The following is a 19,679-nucleotide window of genomic DNA, read 5'->3' as shown; positions in this document are numbered from 1 at the left end:
TATAATGGAAGTATTGGTTTGCTTTGTCTCAGGCTAGAAAAATAGCTAATTCTCAATGATAATAATTTTATTAATAATACTCAGGGGCATAGAGTTTCTGTTGTTCAAAAGCTTGAATAACTTTTTGATATCATCTATTCTTTTTTTACCTTTCCCCCTATGAATTTGCATAGCAGTAGCTCTTTTGCAATACTATCTTGGAAATCCTCGGATAACTCTTTTTATTCTGAACTATCAGTTTTAGTTGCCTTTTGTGTGGCATTGATCCTTTTCCAAGCCTGGCCTTTCTGAAGTACCCTATCTTTGGAACAACAAGGCAACAAGATTTGATCATTAGGCTTCTGGCTTTTGTTATATCACCACCAGCAGTACCCTGCATTTACTTACCTGAACTTCAACGGAACTAGTGGGAATAGCCTCTTCATGTGGCAACAAAAAATAAAATAAAAGCAAATTAAAAATAAAAATAGAAGTGTAACATTTCACGAGCAGCTGTAAATTGTTTTTTTTTTTTTTTTTTGGTAGATATAGTTCTCTGTTAGAGAAATTGGTAGAGGGAACACTAAAACTTTTCTAGAATAACAATTTTGTGGGTATTAAAAATTTTAATCAATGAACTTCCTTTTTAACATTTAATTTCAGTTCACATTAAAATTGTAACTGCTCTTTAACTTCGAAAAGGCTGAACCGTTTGGAAGTTAATCAAATGCACAAAACTTCTGTTTTCTGCCTTTATAACTGACAGAGTAAAGCTAGAAATGATGATTAGAGAGTAGTTTGATCAAGGAGGGAAATTATGATGTATCAAAGTAATGGTTTTGCTGTATTTTTCAGAAGGCTAGATGATCTGGTGGGTAACCAGCTAGCTGGTTGTGTCCTTGCAAAACATTGTCAAGATGTCCTTGATCGAGAATGGACAACAAACTTAGCGTGCATAATTGTTATAACTGGTGTTTTAATTCTAGCATCTTTTGTATCTGGTGACTTATGCACATGTAAAAGTTGCTTCAAACTCAAATGTTTTTGTTACCATCTTTTGGACTGGTAACATATTTGTACTAGGAGGCTCTTCTGGTTTGTTGTAGATTAAAAGCGGATATGTCCTTCACTGCTGAGAAAGGTGCAAAATCTGAAGGCTGACTGACATCATCAGTTTTGTCTCCCTGCCCTTCTCCTCAATGACCCGCCTGTGATGCATCCCCATGGAAGATGTCCTATGGCTGCTACTTTGCAGAAGCGAGGTTCTGCTTCTACAGTAATAGGAATTGTCCTGAGAGAGGAAGAGATGGTGTCCATGGGGGCAGGGAATCTGGAGGCAGGATTGCATAGAGGTAACTTGGCCATGTGAACCAACTTTGTAAACTGGAAGCATCTAGGGCCTTATACCTCTACGTCAAGTGTTCAGTTCTTTGTTGCCTCATTTCAGGCAGGTCACCTGAGTGTGTTCAAAAAGCCTTTCACTAAAAGCATTATCTGTTTTTAAAGCATCATAGTTTCCAGATTTTAATCTCGTCATTTAAACTACCTAGGCTTCTCATGCCATGACCTCATGGTTCTCTTTTATCACCTTTCCCCTCCAATGTCCTGAGACATAGATTCTCAAAGGGCCAAGACCCCGCCACGTGCGAATGTGATAAGGTGACGCCGGAGTCGCTTCAGCACATTATGTTCACTTGCCCCTTGTTCAATGTGCCACGGGCAAATTTGTTGGGATCAATCATACAGAAACTAGAGGGTACCCCACCAAAATCCCACCTTGCCCAAATCTTGCAGGATAAGGATTCCCACACGACCCTGAAAGTGGCTAGGTTCCTGGTCGCTGTCCTCTCCCAAAAGCGACGCCAAGGAGCGCTACAAGCTAATTAAGGCGTAGCATGCCTTTCCATCTTATAGTATTTTATTGTTATAGTGGTGTTTTAGCGACTGTTTTTTTTTTTTTTTTTTTTTCCCCACGGCACAAGCTGTCACTTATGTGTTGTTTTTACCTGTATGGGCCTATGGCCGCAATAAATATTATCTATCTATCTTTTATCACCAGAAATGGAACCCATTTTAGATCAACCTCTGTAGATAAACTTGAAGTTTAAAAGTTGGGAAAACCTCTCTCTTTTTCTTTCCCAACCTCACGGAAATTTTATTTCAGTGATTTCACCAGCATTTAAAATCCAAATGGAAGACCTATATCAGAGGGAAGTTATACAGTAAGAGTCACCAGATTCCAGACAATTAAACTTTATTAGTCTGTCTGAAGCATAAAGTAGTACCTCTTAAAAGAATAGTTTTTCATCTCCTCTCCCTGTTGCTGTTTACTGTTTAGCAGTGTGGGAGAGGCACAACTCTTTTTCTTTCAGGAATGCATTTTCCTTAGTCACTGGAGAAATTCTCTGGTATTCTTGGACTACATGTAGCCCACTGCAGGGTGCAACAAAAATTAGTCCCTAAATGTGGTGACTCAAAAGCCACCTGTTCCTCTTAAGCCAGTGATTAAGTACATGTGGCTCCAGAAACATTTTAAGTACTTCATAAAGGTAAAGGTAAAGGTACCCCTGCCCGAGCGGGCCAGTCTTGACAGACTCTGGGGTTTGTGCGCCCATCTCACATTTATTGGCCGGGGGCCAGCGCTGTCCGAGACACTTCCGGGTCACGTGGCCAGCGTGACAAAGCTGCATCTGGCGAGCCAGCGCAGCACACGGAACGCCGTTTACCTTCCCGCTGGTAAGCGGTCCCTATTTATCTACTTGCACCCGGGGGTGCTTTCGAACTGCTAGGTTGGCAGGCGCTGGGACCGAGCAGCGGGAGCGCACCCCGCCGCGGGGATTCGAACCGCCGACCTTTCGATCGGCAAGCCCTAGGCGCTGAGGCTTTAACCCACAGCGCCACCCGCGTCCCAAGTACTTCATAGGTGTTTGCTAAAACTGCAGGAATTCTGACTTATTTCATTAAAAAAAGTGTTTCTTATCCTCCTGTATTTCCAGATAGATCTTTGATTATGTTGTTGTAAAGGTTTAGAAGAAACAGGGCAAATAAACTTAAAATGCACTATTTAACTCTCAGCTTTCTTTACCTACATAATGGAAGCAGGTGTTCTGATTTCACATATTCCTATCTACAGATTTAAGGTATTGGAGAATAAATGGTGCTGAACCAAGGTGCTCATCTTTTCCTTATCTTGTGTGCTGAACTCATTGTAGTCACTTACTTTCTACTGGAGTAAGATTCAAAGTTTGCCATCACACAAAAATTACATATATGTAAAGTGAGTTTATTTTGAGAAATAATCTCCTGGCAATGTATTGGAGTTTTGCAAAAGCTGAAATTGTTGACAAGGAGGCTGAAGTAGTGGTGGGCATAATACAAAGGATGCTGCCCCCTCCAAAAATAGGTTGAGGACTAGAAACTTACTTTTTTGAATGAAAGCTAAAACCTGCAAGAGGTCTAGCTCGTTATACCCATGCTGTCCCTATACAGTGGTGCCTCGCAAGACGAAATTAATTCGTTCCACAAGTTTTTTCTTCTTGCGAGTTTTTCGTCTTGCGAAGCACAGTTTCCCATAGGTATGCATTGAAAATCAATCAATGCGTTCCTATGGAGACCGTCCGGGGACAGAGGGGAAGCGCCGCTGGCCTGTCCCCTCTTTTGAAGCAAGGGGCGGAGGGGAGAAGATCGCTTCTCCCCGTTGCCGCCCCTTGGTTCAAAAGGGGTCCGGGGACAGAGGGGAAGGCGCGCACACGCCTTCCCCTCTGTCCCCGGAGATTGCGGGGCTGGCAACGGGGAGAAGCTTCTCCCCGCCGCCCCTTGCTTCAAAAGAGGTCCGGGGTGTGGGGGCAAGCTTCGTTTTGCAAAGCAAGCCCATAGGGAAATTCGTCTTGCGAAGCAATTCGAAAACGAAAAAACCTTTCGTCTTGCGAGTTTTTCGTCTTGCGAGGCGTTCGTCTTGCGGGGCACCACTGTAGTTTACCAGAGTGGTTGCTCATTTCAGCATAATTCCACAAGCCTTTTGTTGAGATGCATCTTTTGTCAAAATTCTTGCTGCATAATTAGAAACCACATGTGGGCATGTAATAAATAAGTCTTTCGGTAGGGAGAGTGAGATTAACTTCAGTGCAACTTTTTGTATTTACTTTTTGAAATAAAATAGCAATGAGATCTTTAGCATCTTTTCACAGTGGTTGTTTTGACACTACCAGGTGATTTACTTCTAAGTTGCACTGGATATTTAGATGTTTCAGTGAGCTCACAATGTGGAAAGGGTGATTCAGCACTGGTTGAGCAAGTCCTTCATCAATTAACCTCCTGGAATGAATTTGCACAAGCTGGGCTGGTAGAGGGAGGTAGACTGAAAATGGTAGCTTGCAAACTGAGTTTCTGAAATAAAAGTAAATGGACTGAGTGGTTTGAAAAACTAGCTCTCTCACTTTGAGTCTGCCAGCTGACATGTTAGCAAGACAAATTCATTCAATAAACTCAAGAAATGTGAGTCCTTTTTTTGGCCTAAACATTTTAAAGTATGGGAGTGCCATCTTTAGGGAGCTGATATTGTTCAGTCAGTAGTTTGCCCAGAGCAGAGTGCTATTGGCGCTCAGACTCAGTCCCAGCAATACTCCGCAAGCCAGAAGTTAAATTTTCAGTCCTATTGGATATAACAGAAGAATCTGTACCTTCTTCAAAATTACATTTAAAGAAAATCACTATTAACAACAACCTTGGAGTTTAACAGATAAAAGAGTAGGATAAGAAAGACACTCAGTCGCTTAGAATGTGTTATACTTCCTGGAAAAAGTTTGGGCCCGGTCTTATTCAACATCTTTATCAACGACTTGGATGATGGACTCAAGGGCATCCTGATCAAATTTGCAGATGACACCAAACTGGGAGGGGTGGCTAACACCCCAGAGGACAGGATCACACTTCAAAACGACCTTGACAAATTAGAGAACTGGGCAAAAACAAACAAGATGAATTTTAACAGGGAGAAATGTAAAGTATTGCACTTGGGCAAAAAAAATGAGAGGCACAAATACAAGATGGGTGGCACCTGGCTTGAGAGCAGTACATGTGAAAAGGATCTAGGAGTCTTGGTTGACCACAAACTTGACATGAGCCAACAGTGTGACGCGGCAGCTAAAAAAGCCAATGCAGTTCTGGGCTGCATCAATAGGAGTATAGCATCTAGATCAAGGGAAGTAATAGTGCCACTGTATTATGCTCTGGTCAGACCTCACCTGGAGTACTGTGTCCAGTTCTGGGCACCACAGTTCAAGAAGGACACTGACAAACTGGAACGTGTCCAGAGGAGGGCAACCAAAATGGTCAAAGGCCTGGAAACGATGCCTTATGAGGAACGACTAAGGGAGCTGGGCATGTTTAGCCTGGAGAAGAGGAGGTTAAGGGGTGATATGATAGCCATGTTCAAATATATAAAAGGATGTCACATAGAGGAGGGAGAAAGGTTGTTTTCTGCTGCTCTAGAGAAGCGGACACGGAGCAATGGATCCAAACTACAAGAAAGAAGATTCCACCTAAACATTAGGAAGAACTTCCTGACAGTAAGAGCTGTTCGACAGTGGAATTTGCTGCCAAGGAGTGTGGTGGAGTCTCCTACTTTGGAGGTCTTTAAGCAGAGGCTTGACAACCATATGTCAGGAGTGCTCTGATGGTGTTTCCTGCTTGGCAGGGGGTTGGACTCGATGGCCCTTGTGGTCTCTTCCAACTCTATGATTCTATGTAAGCAAGCAAACAAGCAAGCAAGATGCTATTGAGGCCTATCCCAAAACATTATATTGGAATACACTTGTTGTAACGAGACAGAGGCCAGGGGAGGGGGAGTTTGTATGACATATAAAAAATTGGTTCTGAACATGTCTCTTATCTCTCTCCCTTGTTCTGAAAATCTGGTTTCTAGGATCCTATGCACCATCTCATACAGTAAGAAACAGCTCACAATGACAGGACAGGGGAAAGTTGAGAGAGAAAGAGAGTGTTAATATTTTAAATGCTCCTTAAAGTATGCCGTTATATAATCTCTTAAAACTGAATTCATGGCTTAGTCACTGGGAAAGATCCAACAAAGATAAATCATGTTGTTTTCAAGAGAAATATTTTAAGCACATTCTTTTCCCTCCTATTGAAACCAGTGGTGTTTAATTTTGGTGGGATCATGTCCATTAAAGTAAAGCTTCTCTTCTCTGTTTAAAAGAATAATATAGTTCCAAAATAAAGCATTGTAAAGATCATATGCTATTTTAGTATTGTTCAAATAACGAATATTTTGACTCCATCAACCAAGCAGCTCAAACACTTTACTATCACTGTGATGGAGAAATGCTAGTGTGTCCAGAAACAGCCAGGCTAAGTGAAAGTTCTGGAAACGTAGTCTTCAAGTAAGTGATCTTGCTTAGTGTCCTTATCAATGTAGAGAGAACCAAACAGAAATCAATCCTGAATTTTACATCTGTCCCTTTAAGTCAATGTAAATTCAGTAGTGCAGAAAGCATATAGACTGCAATACCAAAGACTTTGGATTATGATCCTGGGTGTGCTTTAAAGCACTGATGAGCGGAGTTGTCATCTCATGATAGCCTTAGAACTTAGTTTTCCAAACTGAGTTTTTAAAATGTGTATTTTAAGGGAAATAGCTTGGTTAATTTCAGATCCACACCAAATCTGCACCCCACTCTGCTGCCACGAAGTAAGTAATGACTCTGATTATAATTCAAGTCTTCAAAAACTGGGGGAGGAGGCCATGGCCCTGTTGGGAATGCTACTTGCTTTGGGAGTGCCAATTTCATAGTCCAAACCGGATCATTACAAAGTTCAGCAGTGTAATTAATATAAAGCTTCTACTTAGTTGTAAACAAATATGTTTTTATTTGTTGTAGTAACCATTTTGTATGTGTCCCTTGTTGAGGAAATGTATGAATTGAAATCTGGAGACATAATTTAAATGTGTTCTACTCTGCAGATCCATTCTGCAGATGAAAATAATGCAGGTTACGTAGTGTAGTAAGTATGCTGATATGGACTGGCACAATTTTCAGTAGTGTGCCCCCCTTTATTGAATTGGATCAGATAAAATAAACATACTGCAATATAGGACACAAAGAAGAAGGGACAAAACCTGGTTTCCTGCTGCAGAAATTAGGAACGCCAGGTTTAGCAACTACTGCAATGGTGATTCTTTATGAATATTTTTTCTTTCCCCCTAAAAAGTGAATGTCTGCCGTCCATTCCTGGAGAGATATAGTGCTGCCCTCCATACCATCCTGGAGTTCTGCCCATCTATGAGCCTCTGTTGCAGCCTTCTTTCCATTGGCAGTTTTTTTATTATTATTATTTTTATATATCACCCTTCCTCCTGCAGGATTCCAGGGCGGCTAACAACAACAACAAGATAGGAAACATAGTAGAACAATTATTATAATAACCAACTCTGTATTGATAATTAAAACATTAACCAGTGTGCAATAAAGCTTTCCCTTTTAGTTTCCAATTCAGTTATGTTCCAAAGGCCTTGCTAAAGAAATATGTTTTTAATTAACAAAGTCAATCAGATTTCATTTCGGAGCTTCACAGATTGGGGAGCCACAGACAGGAAGGCCCTGCTCCATGTCATTCCCCTATGGGCCATGCCCATGGACAGCAACACAAGCTGGGACTCTCTCCTGTTCTTTACAGGCTGGCAGGTGTTGAGGAAGGCATTCCTTTCAGTACTGGGCCCCAAGTCATCTAGAACTTGGTACATCATCAGCAACACATTGGATTGCACTTGGTGAATTTGCTCTTTCCCTTCTCACTGCCCCACATAATAGCCGGACAGCAGTATCTTGCACTACCTGCGGTTTCTGGAGCCATCTTCAAGGGTAGCTCCATGTAGCGTGCATTGCAATAGTCCAACCAAGATTCTTGATACCAATTTGTTCTAGTTCGGAATAATCATAACTGGTGAAACATTGTAAACCAGATTTTCCTCGTTGTAGTCAGTCACATTGTATCCTGTTGCTCTTTCCAGTCGTTTCATTGCTAGATTATCTAATGTCGCACTCCCTGCAACCATTTCAGTTGGGTTCCAAAGTCTTGCAGTGGGAGGGATGCCTGATTCTCTCCACCACTGCTGTCCCAAATAGCATGAACCATCCAGTCTGCTGCCATTCAGTACTGATCTTACTGTGAATACACAGGAAAGGCCCTGGACTCTGGTATTTTCAGTTACCATGACTTCCCTGCACTGAAACCTGTTGCTACAGTTGTGCCACTGCCTCCTGTTCCCTTGCTGCAGTGTTCAAATGCCCCCTCTAGGATGATCAGCCCCCTTTGTTTGTATGCCAGCTAACCTACTCAGTGCAGTTGATACTTTGGTTGCCAAACCACAAAGCAGTGTTTAGGTCTGACTGCATTTCAGTACCATATTGTCTTTCTTCCCCAAACCCCAAGTCTCTCTGCCCTTGCCTGTTCTCCTCCTTGTGCCTTTGCTTAGGTAATGTCCCCAATGCTTTTAACTTCACAGCAAAGTTAGAACGCTACGCAGGAAGTTAACTGCCTCGAGTCTTTTAAATTTAAGTAACACACACCAAATAATAAGCTGTTGGTTGCGTTTTTTTGTTTTGTTTCTGTTTTGTTGGTGTGGGTATTTCTTTTTCCTGCCTGCAAAGAAACATAAACACAGCTCTCATTTCTGGCAGGTTTTTACTGTCAGAGTTTCTCCTATTATATTTATCTTACAATTTGCCAGGGGGTGAAGTTATTAAGTTTTAGCAGCAGCCATCGATCAAGTTCACAAGTTAACACGATAAAGGCTCTGTGCCGCTCCGATCCGGGAAAATGATGATCCTCACTCGGTAATTAACTAAATGAGAAAGTTAAATCTTACTTGAGAGCTGGGAGAGATGCAAGAGAGGTGTTTGTCAGTTTCTCAGTGGAAATTAGAAGCAGTTTTTTTGCAATTCCCTAAGCTGCTGCTCTGTCATATTTTACATAAGCACTGGGAAAACGTCTTGTAATTAGTGCTGTCATGGAGGATTTTTTTTTGCTGAAGGATGTTGGAATAATTCATTAGATTATCAAGAAAGGCTTGTGTCCTGAAATGATTAGCACAGTGAAATTTAAACCATTAACGATAACAAGTTTAGAGCTTGCTGCAGTGCAGAGGCACCCGGGGTATGTCTGTGCCTATTTCAATCATTTCTTATAATTAAACATTATGTCCTCTCCCCCTCCCCTCCCCAATTCTCTTCACTTGGGCCCAACCAAAAATTCTGTTAAGGTGGCTCTGTAAAGATCAGCATGTTTACCAGCAAAGAACAGAGGCAGCTATAGATGAGGAGTGCAGGGGAGGGCTGGATGAATCTGTTCTACCCTGATACTGACATTGAGGGACGAATACTGCCAAATCTTAATTGGGTCTCAAAGCTAGCACTGGGTGCTGCAGTCGGCTTCCCTGTGGTGGTGATGATGGCAATAACACTTAGCATTTGCATAGATAGCCGTCCTGCCCTGACATTGTGTAAGAGCCTTACAACACCTGAGTCCCAGGCCTTCTGCTGATCTTCCGTATGTGCTGGCAGCAAAAGTCAACTGCATCCATGCAAACAAGCTTGACCTTGCCTAGTTGAATGCTATGGCTACAGAGCAAGGTGGAAAACGGAAGGCAAAAGATGAGCGCAAGCAAATAGTATGGAATGGGAAGGTGGGTGAAGGGGCCATTGTTCAGCATATGCTGTGCATATGGCAGGTCCTAAGCTCAATTCTAGGCATCTCCATTTGGAAGGATCAACGAAAAGATGATTGGAAAGACCTCCATCTGAGAAATGGGAGATCCATTGCCAGTCAGAGTAGACAGTACTGGACTACTTGGACATATGGCCCAACCTGCTATAAGGCAGCATCATATATTCTGTAGCAAATCCGTACTCTGCCAGGCATGCAAAGCTGAACTGTGTGATGAACGTTTATTTTGAGGACACACACTAATACATGTTACTATTTGGTTGCCTTGCTGAGAGAGACCTAGAAAAGGTGTTCTTCGTCTGCACTATAAGCTGTGCTAGTCAGCAATGTCAGCAACTGAATCTTACCAAATCATAGTGCTCCGTGAGACAGACCAAATACAAGGGAAGTGTAGACTAGAGCAGTGTTTCCCAACCTAGGGCCTCCAGCTGTTTTTGAACTACAACTCCCATCATCCCTAGCTAGCAAGACCAGTGGTCAGGGATGATGAGAATTGTAGTTCAAAAACAGCTGGAGGCCCAAGGTTGGGAAACACTGGACTAGAGTCCCTCAGTGTACTCAGATGTGACTAGTTAAATGGACTACATATAAAGAAGTACGTATAAAAAAGTTCCTTCTCCATAGCCTCCCCCGGTGGCCAGAAGTAAATCATTCTCCAGTACAAAAAAACCTCTCAGGGGAAACCTATAGACAATTGTGCAATATAGGAACAGGTTATTTCCCAGGCTCCGAAGCTCTAAGCTGTTGGCAAATGTATACATGTCCTTGTGTTTAACAGCCTTTTTATACTGCATAGAGCCCTAGCAAGCTTCTTTGAAATTTGTTAATATTTCATTATCTGTGCCCACTTGAAAGCTCCAACAGAATAGTGGTTAGACAGAATTTCTTTGCTGTGAAAAAGCTTTCTCTCTCTTTCCCTCGCCCTATCATGTTGTATCACAGGTTGGATTCTTATAGGTGGTACTATTTACTCTGGGGTTAGAGTTCAAGAGTTCATGACCCGATGTGCCTTGCTTCCCTTGTTGCTATAGTGGTCATCCCTGACTATTAGCCATGCTGGCTGGGACTGATGGGAGTTGTACGCCAACAACATCTAGAGGGCACCAAGTTGACTGACCACAGTTTCTTCCTATTAATTTTGTGCTTGCCCAGTGAGGATGGTGTGGGTTTGTTGTTGTTATTATTTATGGTGTGGATGTAGTCAGGGGTGAACAAAGGCATCATGACACCCGGGGCATCGCTACGTAGGGCGCATGTGCGGCATTGCTACATGCACTGTACATAGCAATTTGCCACCAGCAGTGCTCCAGCGCCATACGGACGGTGCCGGGATCCCTCTGTTGCCGCTACAGCCATGAATGGAGGATCCTCTAATGCGGCTGTAGCGGTGACGGAGGGTTCCCACCGCTATGTACAGCGCACGTACTTGGCCTGTAAAGCGAGATGAGCACCACAACCCCAGAGTCATCTGCAACTGAACTTAACTGTCAAGGGTCCTTTACCTTTACCTTTTTACAGCTGTTGGCAACAATTGGGTAAACCTGTTTTGCTTGTGGAAATGCTTCTGCACATCCAACGAAGTTTCAATTCATATTTTTCACTACCCAGGCTGCATTGCAAATGGTGTTTGAAGGTTTCCTGAGTTCAAAAAGCAGCTTTTAATATGGGTCACAGCTTTTATGAGGAAAGAACCATTGCATCAGAGTGGGAGAAACACACCACACCCTTCTCTGGACCTTGACCAAGGATGGCATCTTTAACGCTTATGATACTGGGACAGAAAATCATTGTGATTTTTACCAATAGGCAAGTCCGTTTTAGTTTGGTGATACAACAGGACATTAGAACATATTCCTTCCTCAAAAGTTTTGGCATATTGGGTTTATCCTTTTTTATCTTAGCCTTTGCTTCATTGTACCTACTGTACGACCACCACATTAACTGTTTTACCTAAAGGATCTTGTAATAGACAGCTCAGCAGAAACATTGTGTGCCCTCGTTGAGATCAATAGAATGCCCTTGTGTTCAGGACTGTTCAATTGATCTCCAGAAGACACCACTGAGACACTCAAATAAAGCAAAGCTGCATTTTGTTGAGTTAAATTCTAAGAAGAATATATGACAATGGCAAGATGCTGCTCATAGTCCTAGTAGTTTTTCTCACATCAGAAATTGAAGCGGAAAGAGGTAAGCACTTAGGCTAGGTTAGAGAAACCATTTTTTTTTTTGAGGTTCTGGAGATGTGTCTATTGAAAAGTGAAGGAAATTCCATATGGATTACACAGACAGAATGTCCCGAAGCCCCCTTCCCATCCCCCCTTCTCTTCCTTCTGCTGTTCTTCTTTCCATACGTTTTCTAGTAGCCGTGTTTGCATCCTGGGACAGGCCATGTGAGAGAATGGCAGGGCCAGCCACTAGCAGGAGGCAGAGGGTAGTAAAACCTCCATGGCTGTCATCTGACATCCATTGGTAAGGACATAGGGACTCCTCCCCCTCAAGCATAACTTGGAGCAACTGTGTATTCTTTACACCCCATCACTAGTTGTCACAGCTTTGGAAAATGTGTGGAATGAAACACAGGTGGGAAAGGGGCCAGCATTCCTACCTCTGCTCTTTCAAACAGCTAGATGATGATGATTTATTTATTTATACCCCACCCAAGTCACTCTGGGTGGCTCCCAACAGAATATTAAAAACATGATAAAACATCAAACATTAAAAATTTCCCTAAACAGGAACATCATCTCATTTTCCATGTGAATGGGCAGACCTGCTTTTACAATCATGAATTTGCCAGTATCACATATAGTTTGGACCTGACAATCAAGCTTCCCTCTTCTTTCTTTAGTGAGGATGCAGGTGTTTGGTATACCCAATATTGCAGGAGTTATTTTCTCCTAGTGGAATACGGAATAGTTTTGTCAGGATTTTGAGATTGCTAGTCATCAGTGGGTTTCTAAGAAATCACTACTTGATTCTAGGTTTTTGTTGTTTTACTAGACTTCGACAGATGCTTCAAAATATTTTAATTGAATGCTTTAGAAAGGGGGGAGGGGAGCTGTGCTTTTACAGCTTTGTGGAGATTAAAGGACATGCAATGAAGTTTATATGTATAGGAGTAGGGATGTTTTTTTGTAGTCATAAAGGGTTATACTGCCTAGAAATTACATAGCACCTTCCATAAACTAAGTCAGAGAGGGTTGAAATGACTTGCCCAAAGCCACAAGCTGAACAGCCTGGAACCAAATGGGATATTTTCAGTTCCAGACTGCCACCCTCCGGCATGCATACTCACATATACATTCCCTCCCATATAATTATTATTTCCTTCCATCACCTCATTCTCAGTACTGTGCAGCAGAGTATGCTACAATTCAATTGGTGAGTTTGATTTGAAGTCATAGAAGGAAACTGTACATTGGAGTGAGGAAGGAGGAGCAAGAGAAACGCTGGGACAGAAAATGGGGGGTCTGTGGGTGAAGGAAATATATACTCAAAAGAATTTTGTTAACAAGGCTCAAATATTGCCACTCTGTGATAATCCTTACACATGCAAGGCATATCATGTTTTTTTCACTAGTGAACCCGTGCTGACTGTTTTGGCTTATTCACAAGTTCTGTGGAACTGCATGTTGGAAGTAACAGCACTGCTATTTCCTGTGGGACTGTGGAGAAGGGCCATAACTCAGTGGTAAAACAACCTGGACAGCTGCTGGAGTCAGTGTAGGCAGTATTGATCTAGATGCATGAATGGCCTGACTCAGTATTAAAGCAGCTGCTTGTGTTCCTATGCTGCTGTTTGCTTACTTGCTTATGCTGGGGGAAAGAAAGTGTTGCTTTCTGGAAGGAGCCCACCATTGCAAAAGAGGTAGGGATGAGTAAAAGTGGCTTGTGAATTACTCGCCTATCCCAACCAACCAAAACTGTAAGGTGCTTAAACATTGTATAAATCCTAAAAACAGTTCAGACAACTCAACAGCAATGCAAAACCATTCCAGCAGCCTATGAGCCAAACTCAAACAATTCTCCTTCTGGCTCAGATGAAAACTTGAGGGGAGGAGACGTCATTCAAAGAGCTGGTGTCCTTTGCTTCAGGACCTTCCAGACATCAGAGAGCACACCTCCATTGCAGCTCTCACTGCCCAGTAGGAGCCAGCAGTCACAGAACTGGGCAGTGGTTCCTTTAGAAAAAGAAATCGCCTCGGAGAGAGCAGAGTTAAAGACAAATTCAGTCCCACCAGGAGACCTCAGGTTGTTGCTGAGACAAACAGCACTCCTTGGGTGAGTTCCAGCCACATCCTGCCACTGTGATTTGTCCAGGGTCCTGACAGATGGTGTTCTGTCTTGTCTGTTGTGCTCATGCATAGCCGTCTTGATAGTGCTCTCTCAAACTAGGCTTGCCCCACCAGTTGTGACTCCGCTCTTCTAGACATGAAGAGCTGACCTTTCCAGTAAGTGCCACTGCTTTGACCTGGCCTTCCTGGGATCACTGAGACATGCTAGGACAGGACAAACTATTCAGAGTAACTACTTAAATAAATAGTATTTGAAAGCCACTGAGAGGTCCAGGAGAATCAAAAGGGTTACACTCCCCTGTCTTCTGACTGTGGTGGTCAAACCAGGTGAAGAAGGCAGTTTCAGTTCCCAAACTGGGTCAAGATCCAAATCCAAAATGGGTCTAGATAATCCAGGAATTTGCTACCATCTGTTAAGATATATCATCTAAAGAGGGAAGAATAGCAACTAGTTGATATTCTGACAAATTATATAGAATGTCTCCAACCACCACCCTCAAGGCAGTCAAAGCCAGTCCCTTTCTCTATTTGGTTAAAAATAGATCAGTGCATTCAGATGGAATGCACAAGAAATCCACAGATTGTTCTGATGAAACAAAATTGTCTTCATATTTAGTCCATCTTGTACACATGGGAAGGAAATATATCATCTGAAACATGCTGGATTCCTATGATTCCCAGTAATTTAAGGCTGGGGTAGCCAACGTGGTATCCCTCAGATGTTGTTGAATTATAAATCCCATCATCCCCAGCCACCATGGCCAATAATGAAAGATGTTGGGATAACTTCATTTGAGCTATCTCTATTTTTATAAATATATATTTTAAATCTATGTAAAATAGTTGCCAGCGTTGTAGATACCCAGCACATTAGTATTTCATTGAGCACTTCAGCATGGAAACAGGGAATTTGGGGGGTTATCATCACAGGATGTTTGATGGTATAGACTGGTCCTCAGAGGTCACCCTTGCATCCTGACTTGTAACATTGCTACTTATGCAGATTGGTGCTTTGGCTCACTTGTGTTCAAAATTCAAAGACAATGTTTTTTTCTGAGAAGGGAGTAGGTAAAAAGGCAGAAGGTAATGATTTTAAAAACATGCTGGATGAAGACAGCCTGCTGTAAGATTGGCTGTGCAGCAAATGAAATGGGAAATGAAATGAGGTCAGGCTTATAAAATACACCATTTATCAACTATCTAAATCTTAATCCAGCGTTTCATTGGTTTTCTCGTTCTGCAAACAACTGAACTGCTGTGAAAACAGCCACAGAATCCCTCCAGGCCAGTGTTCAATAGAGTCCAACCTTCATGCTTTAATGCTAGGCTATCGCCAACAACATTTGTGCATGGAGAAACCCAGCACTTCTACACCAAGGAGCTATGTTTTATCATTTCCATAAAGACTGTTGAGGCCTCAATAGAGAGCGAGAATCCAATTTTGTTTATGATGTTTCTTGGTTTGCCAACCAAATATTTTGCTTGTCGGTCAATTGCTGAAGGAGCATTAGCAATCAATCATAGGTATGATTGTTCTGCATGGCGTAGAATCTGTCTGTGTAGCATACGGATCCTAGTGGTATATGAAAAAATATGTAAGATCTGTTTTCATTCTAACCCTCAATCTGCAAAAAAAAACCCCACAAAAACAACAACACACATCCTTTATTTTCATATAGTACCGTATATTAGAAAAACAAGAAGTATTTCCAGAAGACTGACATTTGGGCATAAGGGTGAGGCTTCTAGTTCTCAGGGTGCAAGTCTTTATGTATAAAGGACACTGAGCTTTGTGTCCATCTATATTCTTTCCACACTCAGCCATGTAAAACCAATAACTTGGTTCGCCTGATCAAATGCTGCAATTCATATTAGAGCCCAGCAGTTGCACAGGGAACTGTTTGGTCCTATGAGTTTACTCTTCAGTGCAGTGCCTTTACAAGATCAAGATTGGACTATTGGGTTATTTCTTTTTATCACCATGCATAACAGTCTGTAGCAAGTCACTGCACTATTCTTTAATGGACTGTTACAATTATGTCTAATAACAAATGTGCACTATCAAAACTTCTCATGGCCTGAACTTCTTGGAAGTCTTCAAGACATGCACACTTGTCCTCCCTAGATGTGTTTCAGTCTATTGGAAGGAAATGTCTGAGACAACATATGCTAAAGGACCTTTAGTTTGGTAGTGTTGGAACAACATGGACGTCATAGGATGTCCTCCATAGCAGCAAGATACTGTTACTTAAATCTAGTTAAATTTGTTAACAAAACATTTGAATTGGCCCTCCTCCTTAAAACTATCATAGAAGAGGTTCATACTTTTTATCCGTCCCTGAAATTTGTCTTTGAGGAGCCGGTTTCATGGTGAGTATCTAACACTATAAAACCAGAAGGTCAAAACACATAGTTTTATAAAATGTTATTTTTAAAGTTTCACTACTGTATGTTCATAGTTTTTAAATAAGACATATTTGTTTCATACTCTACATGATGCTGAACAGCAGCATTGGGGAATTTCCTCCCCTCTTTTGTATCTTATATGTTTTTTTACAATTTTAGTAGCAGTCCAGAATGGACTTTTTAAAAAGGTTTTAGATGTGAAGCATCAGACAGGCATGTATTAGTGCACTAAAGTGGCTGGAAACTTGCAGAAGTTTAGACTGTATAACATGTAATTAGGAGCTGGATGGATTTGTTTGTTCCATCACATGGGTAGGTTTATGTGTAATGTATTGTCTTCTAAGGATGTCAAATTCTCTGCCCTGAAAAATTCAGTGTTGTACATTTTATTCTTTTCTTCCATAGACAAAACTTGCCAATGGCACTTCAAGCATGATTGTGCCAAAGCAAAGGAAGCTATCTGCAAGCTATGAGAAGGAGAAGGAGCTCTGTATCAAGTATTTTGAGCAGTGGTCAGAGTCCGACCAAGTGGAATTTGTGGAACATCTCATCTCCCAGATGTGTCATTATCAGCACGGGCACATCAACTCATACCTCAAACCTATGTTACAGAGAGACTTCATCACGGCACTACCAGGTAGTCTGAAAAGCTATTGGCAAACACACAGACTTTGCAGGCTTCAAAAATGTGTAAAAAGACCTTGACTTTTCTCGAACGGCTTTCTTCAGTAGCAGGGTGTTCTGTCCCTGGAGTCCTAGAAAGGAGTTGCCATTTGAGGATATGTCACCTATCATAAAATGTATGCTGTCATGGTTTTTCCCCCCTAGGTGCACTTGTGATGTTTGGTTAGTTGTCTTTCATTTACTGGGGGCACATAACAGTTAACAGGATTTGGACTTTATGATCATAGAAATTAGCAGGGTCTTGGGAAGGGGGTCATCAAGTTCGTGTAATTTCTGTACAGCATATTATTTCCTATGCAAAATGTTCAGTTCAGTCTAGAACAGGGGTAGTCAACCTTTTTTATACCCACTGCTCACTAATGCATCTTTCACTTGATGACCAGTGCTCGATGGAAGGAGGATTCAGCTTGTGCCGTAGAACCCCCTACCACCCACCTAGAATCCTGAAATGCCCACTAGTGGGCAGTAGGGACCAGGTTGACAACCCCTGGCCTAGAAGCTCCTGGGTGAGGGAAGTAAAACAGAAGTCCTCCTTGCCATCTAGAAGGGATTCCTCCCACCCTAAATTGTGGTGTAAAAAAAAAGATGCTCTATAGAAGGTGGTGGTTGTCATGTTCTATGAGTCACACTGTACCTGCCACATATGCTCATAGGTAAAGTTTTGACATTTCTTCTTGTCAATGGAAGAATTCTTTGCCTGGAATTTTGCCCAATTTATTTAGCTTTAACATAGTGAATGATGAAAATCTAAAGCCTTAACATCACAGTTTATATTTAAGTATATTCTTCAATAGCTTTTGGTGTTGGAGAAATAATCTGTATCTATCACTGCCTCACTGTGGCAAATGGAACACTGGGCCGTGGTGAGCCCAAACTTGGGACTAACATGGAGAAGCAAACTGATGTGCCTTCACCTCCCATTTTCAGGTTGGAGGTGGATATTGGAGGCAGAAGCTTATGGGCTTATCTGTGCACCCAAGAGGTGTTCCAAACTTGGAGCCACTGTTGGACACAGAGGCAGATCAAATCAGGATGCCTCTGCCTTCAGCTGTAGATGAAGCGGGAAAGTGGAGGCCCATCAGCTTGTCTCTGTGCCTGAATGTGCTTTGAGCTTTTAGCGCCCAAGGAACACACTGGAAAGCAACCTTCTGTCCTAACAATGAGCTGTGGGCAAGCAGGAGCTTACTTGCTGCCCCACCCCAGCTCCAAACTCAGAGCTGAAAAAAGGAGCAGATTCTCTCCTAACATTGTTCTGCATTCGAGATGTAGCAGAAATAAGGGACAGCACCCCACTCCTTTGGAAAAGGTGGTAACAGCAAAAAAAATTGTTTGGTCTGTTGAGTATTTCTTTTACTTGCTGAAGTTTGTCTTGTCTGTCAAGTGGAATTATGCTGCTTGGTTTATTTTTCATTTTAGGAAAACTCTGCCCCCGCATCTAGGAGTGTTGGGGTTGAAAGAGTTGTCTCTTAGAAATCACATTTCTTTATAAAATTACTTTTCATGAATTTGTCCTGAGAATATGGAGGGAGAAAAACTACTTTGATACATGAGAAGCTCATTATGAGGTCTTCTGCTTGTCAGCAGCAAAGTCTTGGTACAGCGTGTCCTCTGTAAATCCTGATCAGAATCATCTGATAGGCATCTCACTCTGCATCGTCTGCTTAAATGTAAGACATGTGACCCCAGCCATCCCAAAATGCATTCATGGCTTCCTACGCTCAGCCTCTGTTGTTGACAAATGAAGCTCAGTCTTTGGGGCAGCTGTAACAAGAGCAGGAAATGAAGCATTTGATCTCTCTCTGGATGTTTGGTAGCTTTTTATTTGGAGAGAAAAGTTGCCTGCTATGCTAATCTGGCATGCTTGACTCTTTCCCAAGTGAAACTGGGGATGGGGGCGGATTTGATCAAGCAACTAAAGTAGCCTTGCAAATTGAACATTAATCTACCCACTCAAAAAACCCAGTAGCTCGTATTCACTAGATGCCACAAGAAATCATGGTTTACCCACAATTCCCATTGATGATCCTTCATGACTTTAGACAGAAGCATCTCTCCAGTTTGAGAGCCAGAGTCTCTCCCACAAGAGCACTTTGGTCTATGTGCATGTATTTTTTAGGTCTTCTCTGTGCTAGCTCTATGATATGAACTAGCATATATGAAAAGCATTTGTAATGTGGGAGCACTTCTGAGTTCTTGGTTCAGTTATAATATAAGCCTTAAGAATCCAATACTTTCCAACGCATGGCAGAAGAATTGTAGCTCAGTGATAGAGCACATGGGTTGCATACAAAAGGTGCCAAGTTCAGTTTCTGGTATCTCCCAGGTAAGATTCTTCTCTCCCCTCCACTGTGAGTTGTAGACAGTACTGAATTAGATGGACCCAATTATGTATATGGCAACTCCCAGTGTTCCTAAAACTTTCTAGTCCTGTAGTAGTAGTAATTATTATTATTATTATTACTACTACTACTATTTATTTCCCCAGCCACTCTGGGTGGCTTCCAACAAAATATTAAAATACAGTAATCCGTCAAACATTAAAAGCTTCACCACCACCACCCCTTTTTCGTA

The 19,679-nt window shown here is 42.0% G+C and overlaps 2 protein-coding genes across 10 annotated transcripts in view; one reads left to right on the top strand and one right to left on the bottom strand.

Moving 5' to 3' along the window:
- The window catches only part of POLL (DNA polymerase lambda), a 131,256-nt gene that overhangs the window by 1,803 nt on the left and 109,774 nt on the right, over window positions 1–19,679 (bottom strand). The gene's annotated exons all lie outside the window — the stretch shown is intronic.
- The window catches only part of BTRC (beta-transducin repeat containing E3 ubiquitin protein ligase), a 125,272-nt gene that overhangs the window by 85,148 nt on the left and 20,445 nt on the right, over window positions 1–19,679 (top strand). For all 9 annotated transcript variants that reach the window (XM_081192244.1, XM_081192242.1, XM_081192245.1 and 6 more), the window contains one exon: window positions 16,830–17,061. In XM_081192244.1, coding sequence (XP_081048370.1) covers window positions 16,830–17,061 — 232 coding nt within the window. The remainder of the gene's footprint in view (window positions 1–16,829; window positions 17,062–19,679) is intronic.

Source organism: Podarcis bocagei, assembly GCF_964188305.1.
Source record: "Podarcis bocagei genome assembly, chromosome: 4".
Taxonomy (NCBI): Eukaryota; Metazoa; Chordata; class Lepidosauria; order Squamata; family Lacertidae; genus Podarcis; species Podarcis bocagei.
The sequence above is the reverse complement of the archived record's forward strand: the minus strand, read 5'-3'. Positions and strand labels throughout refer to the sequence as shown.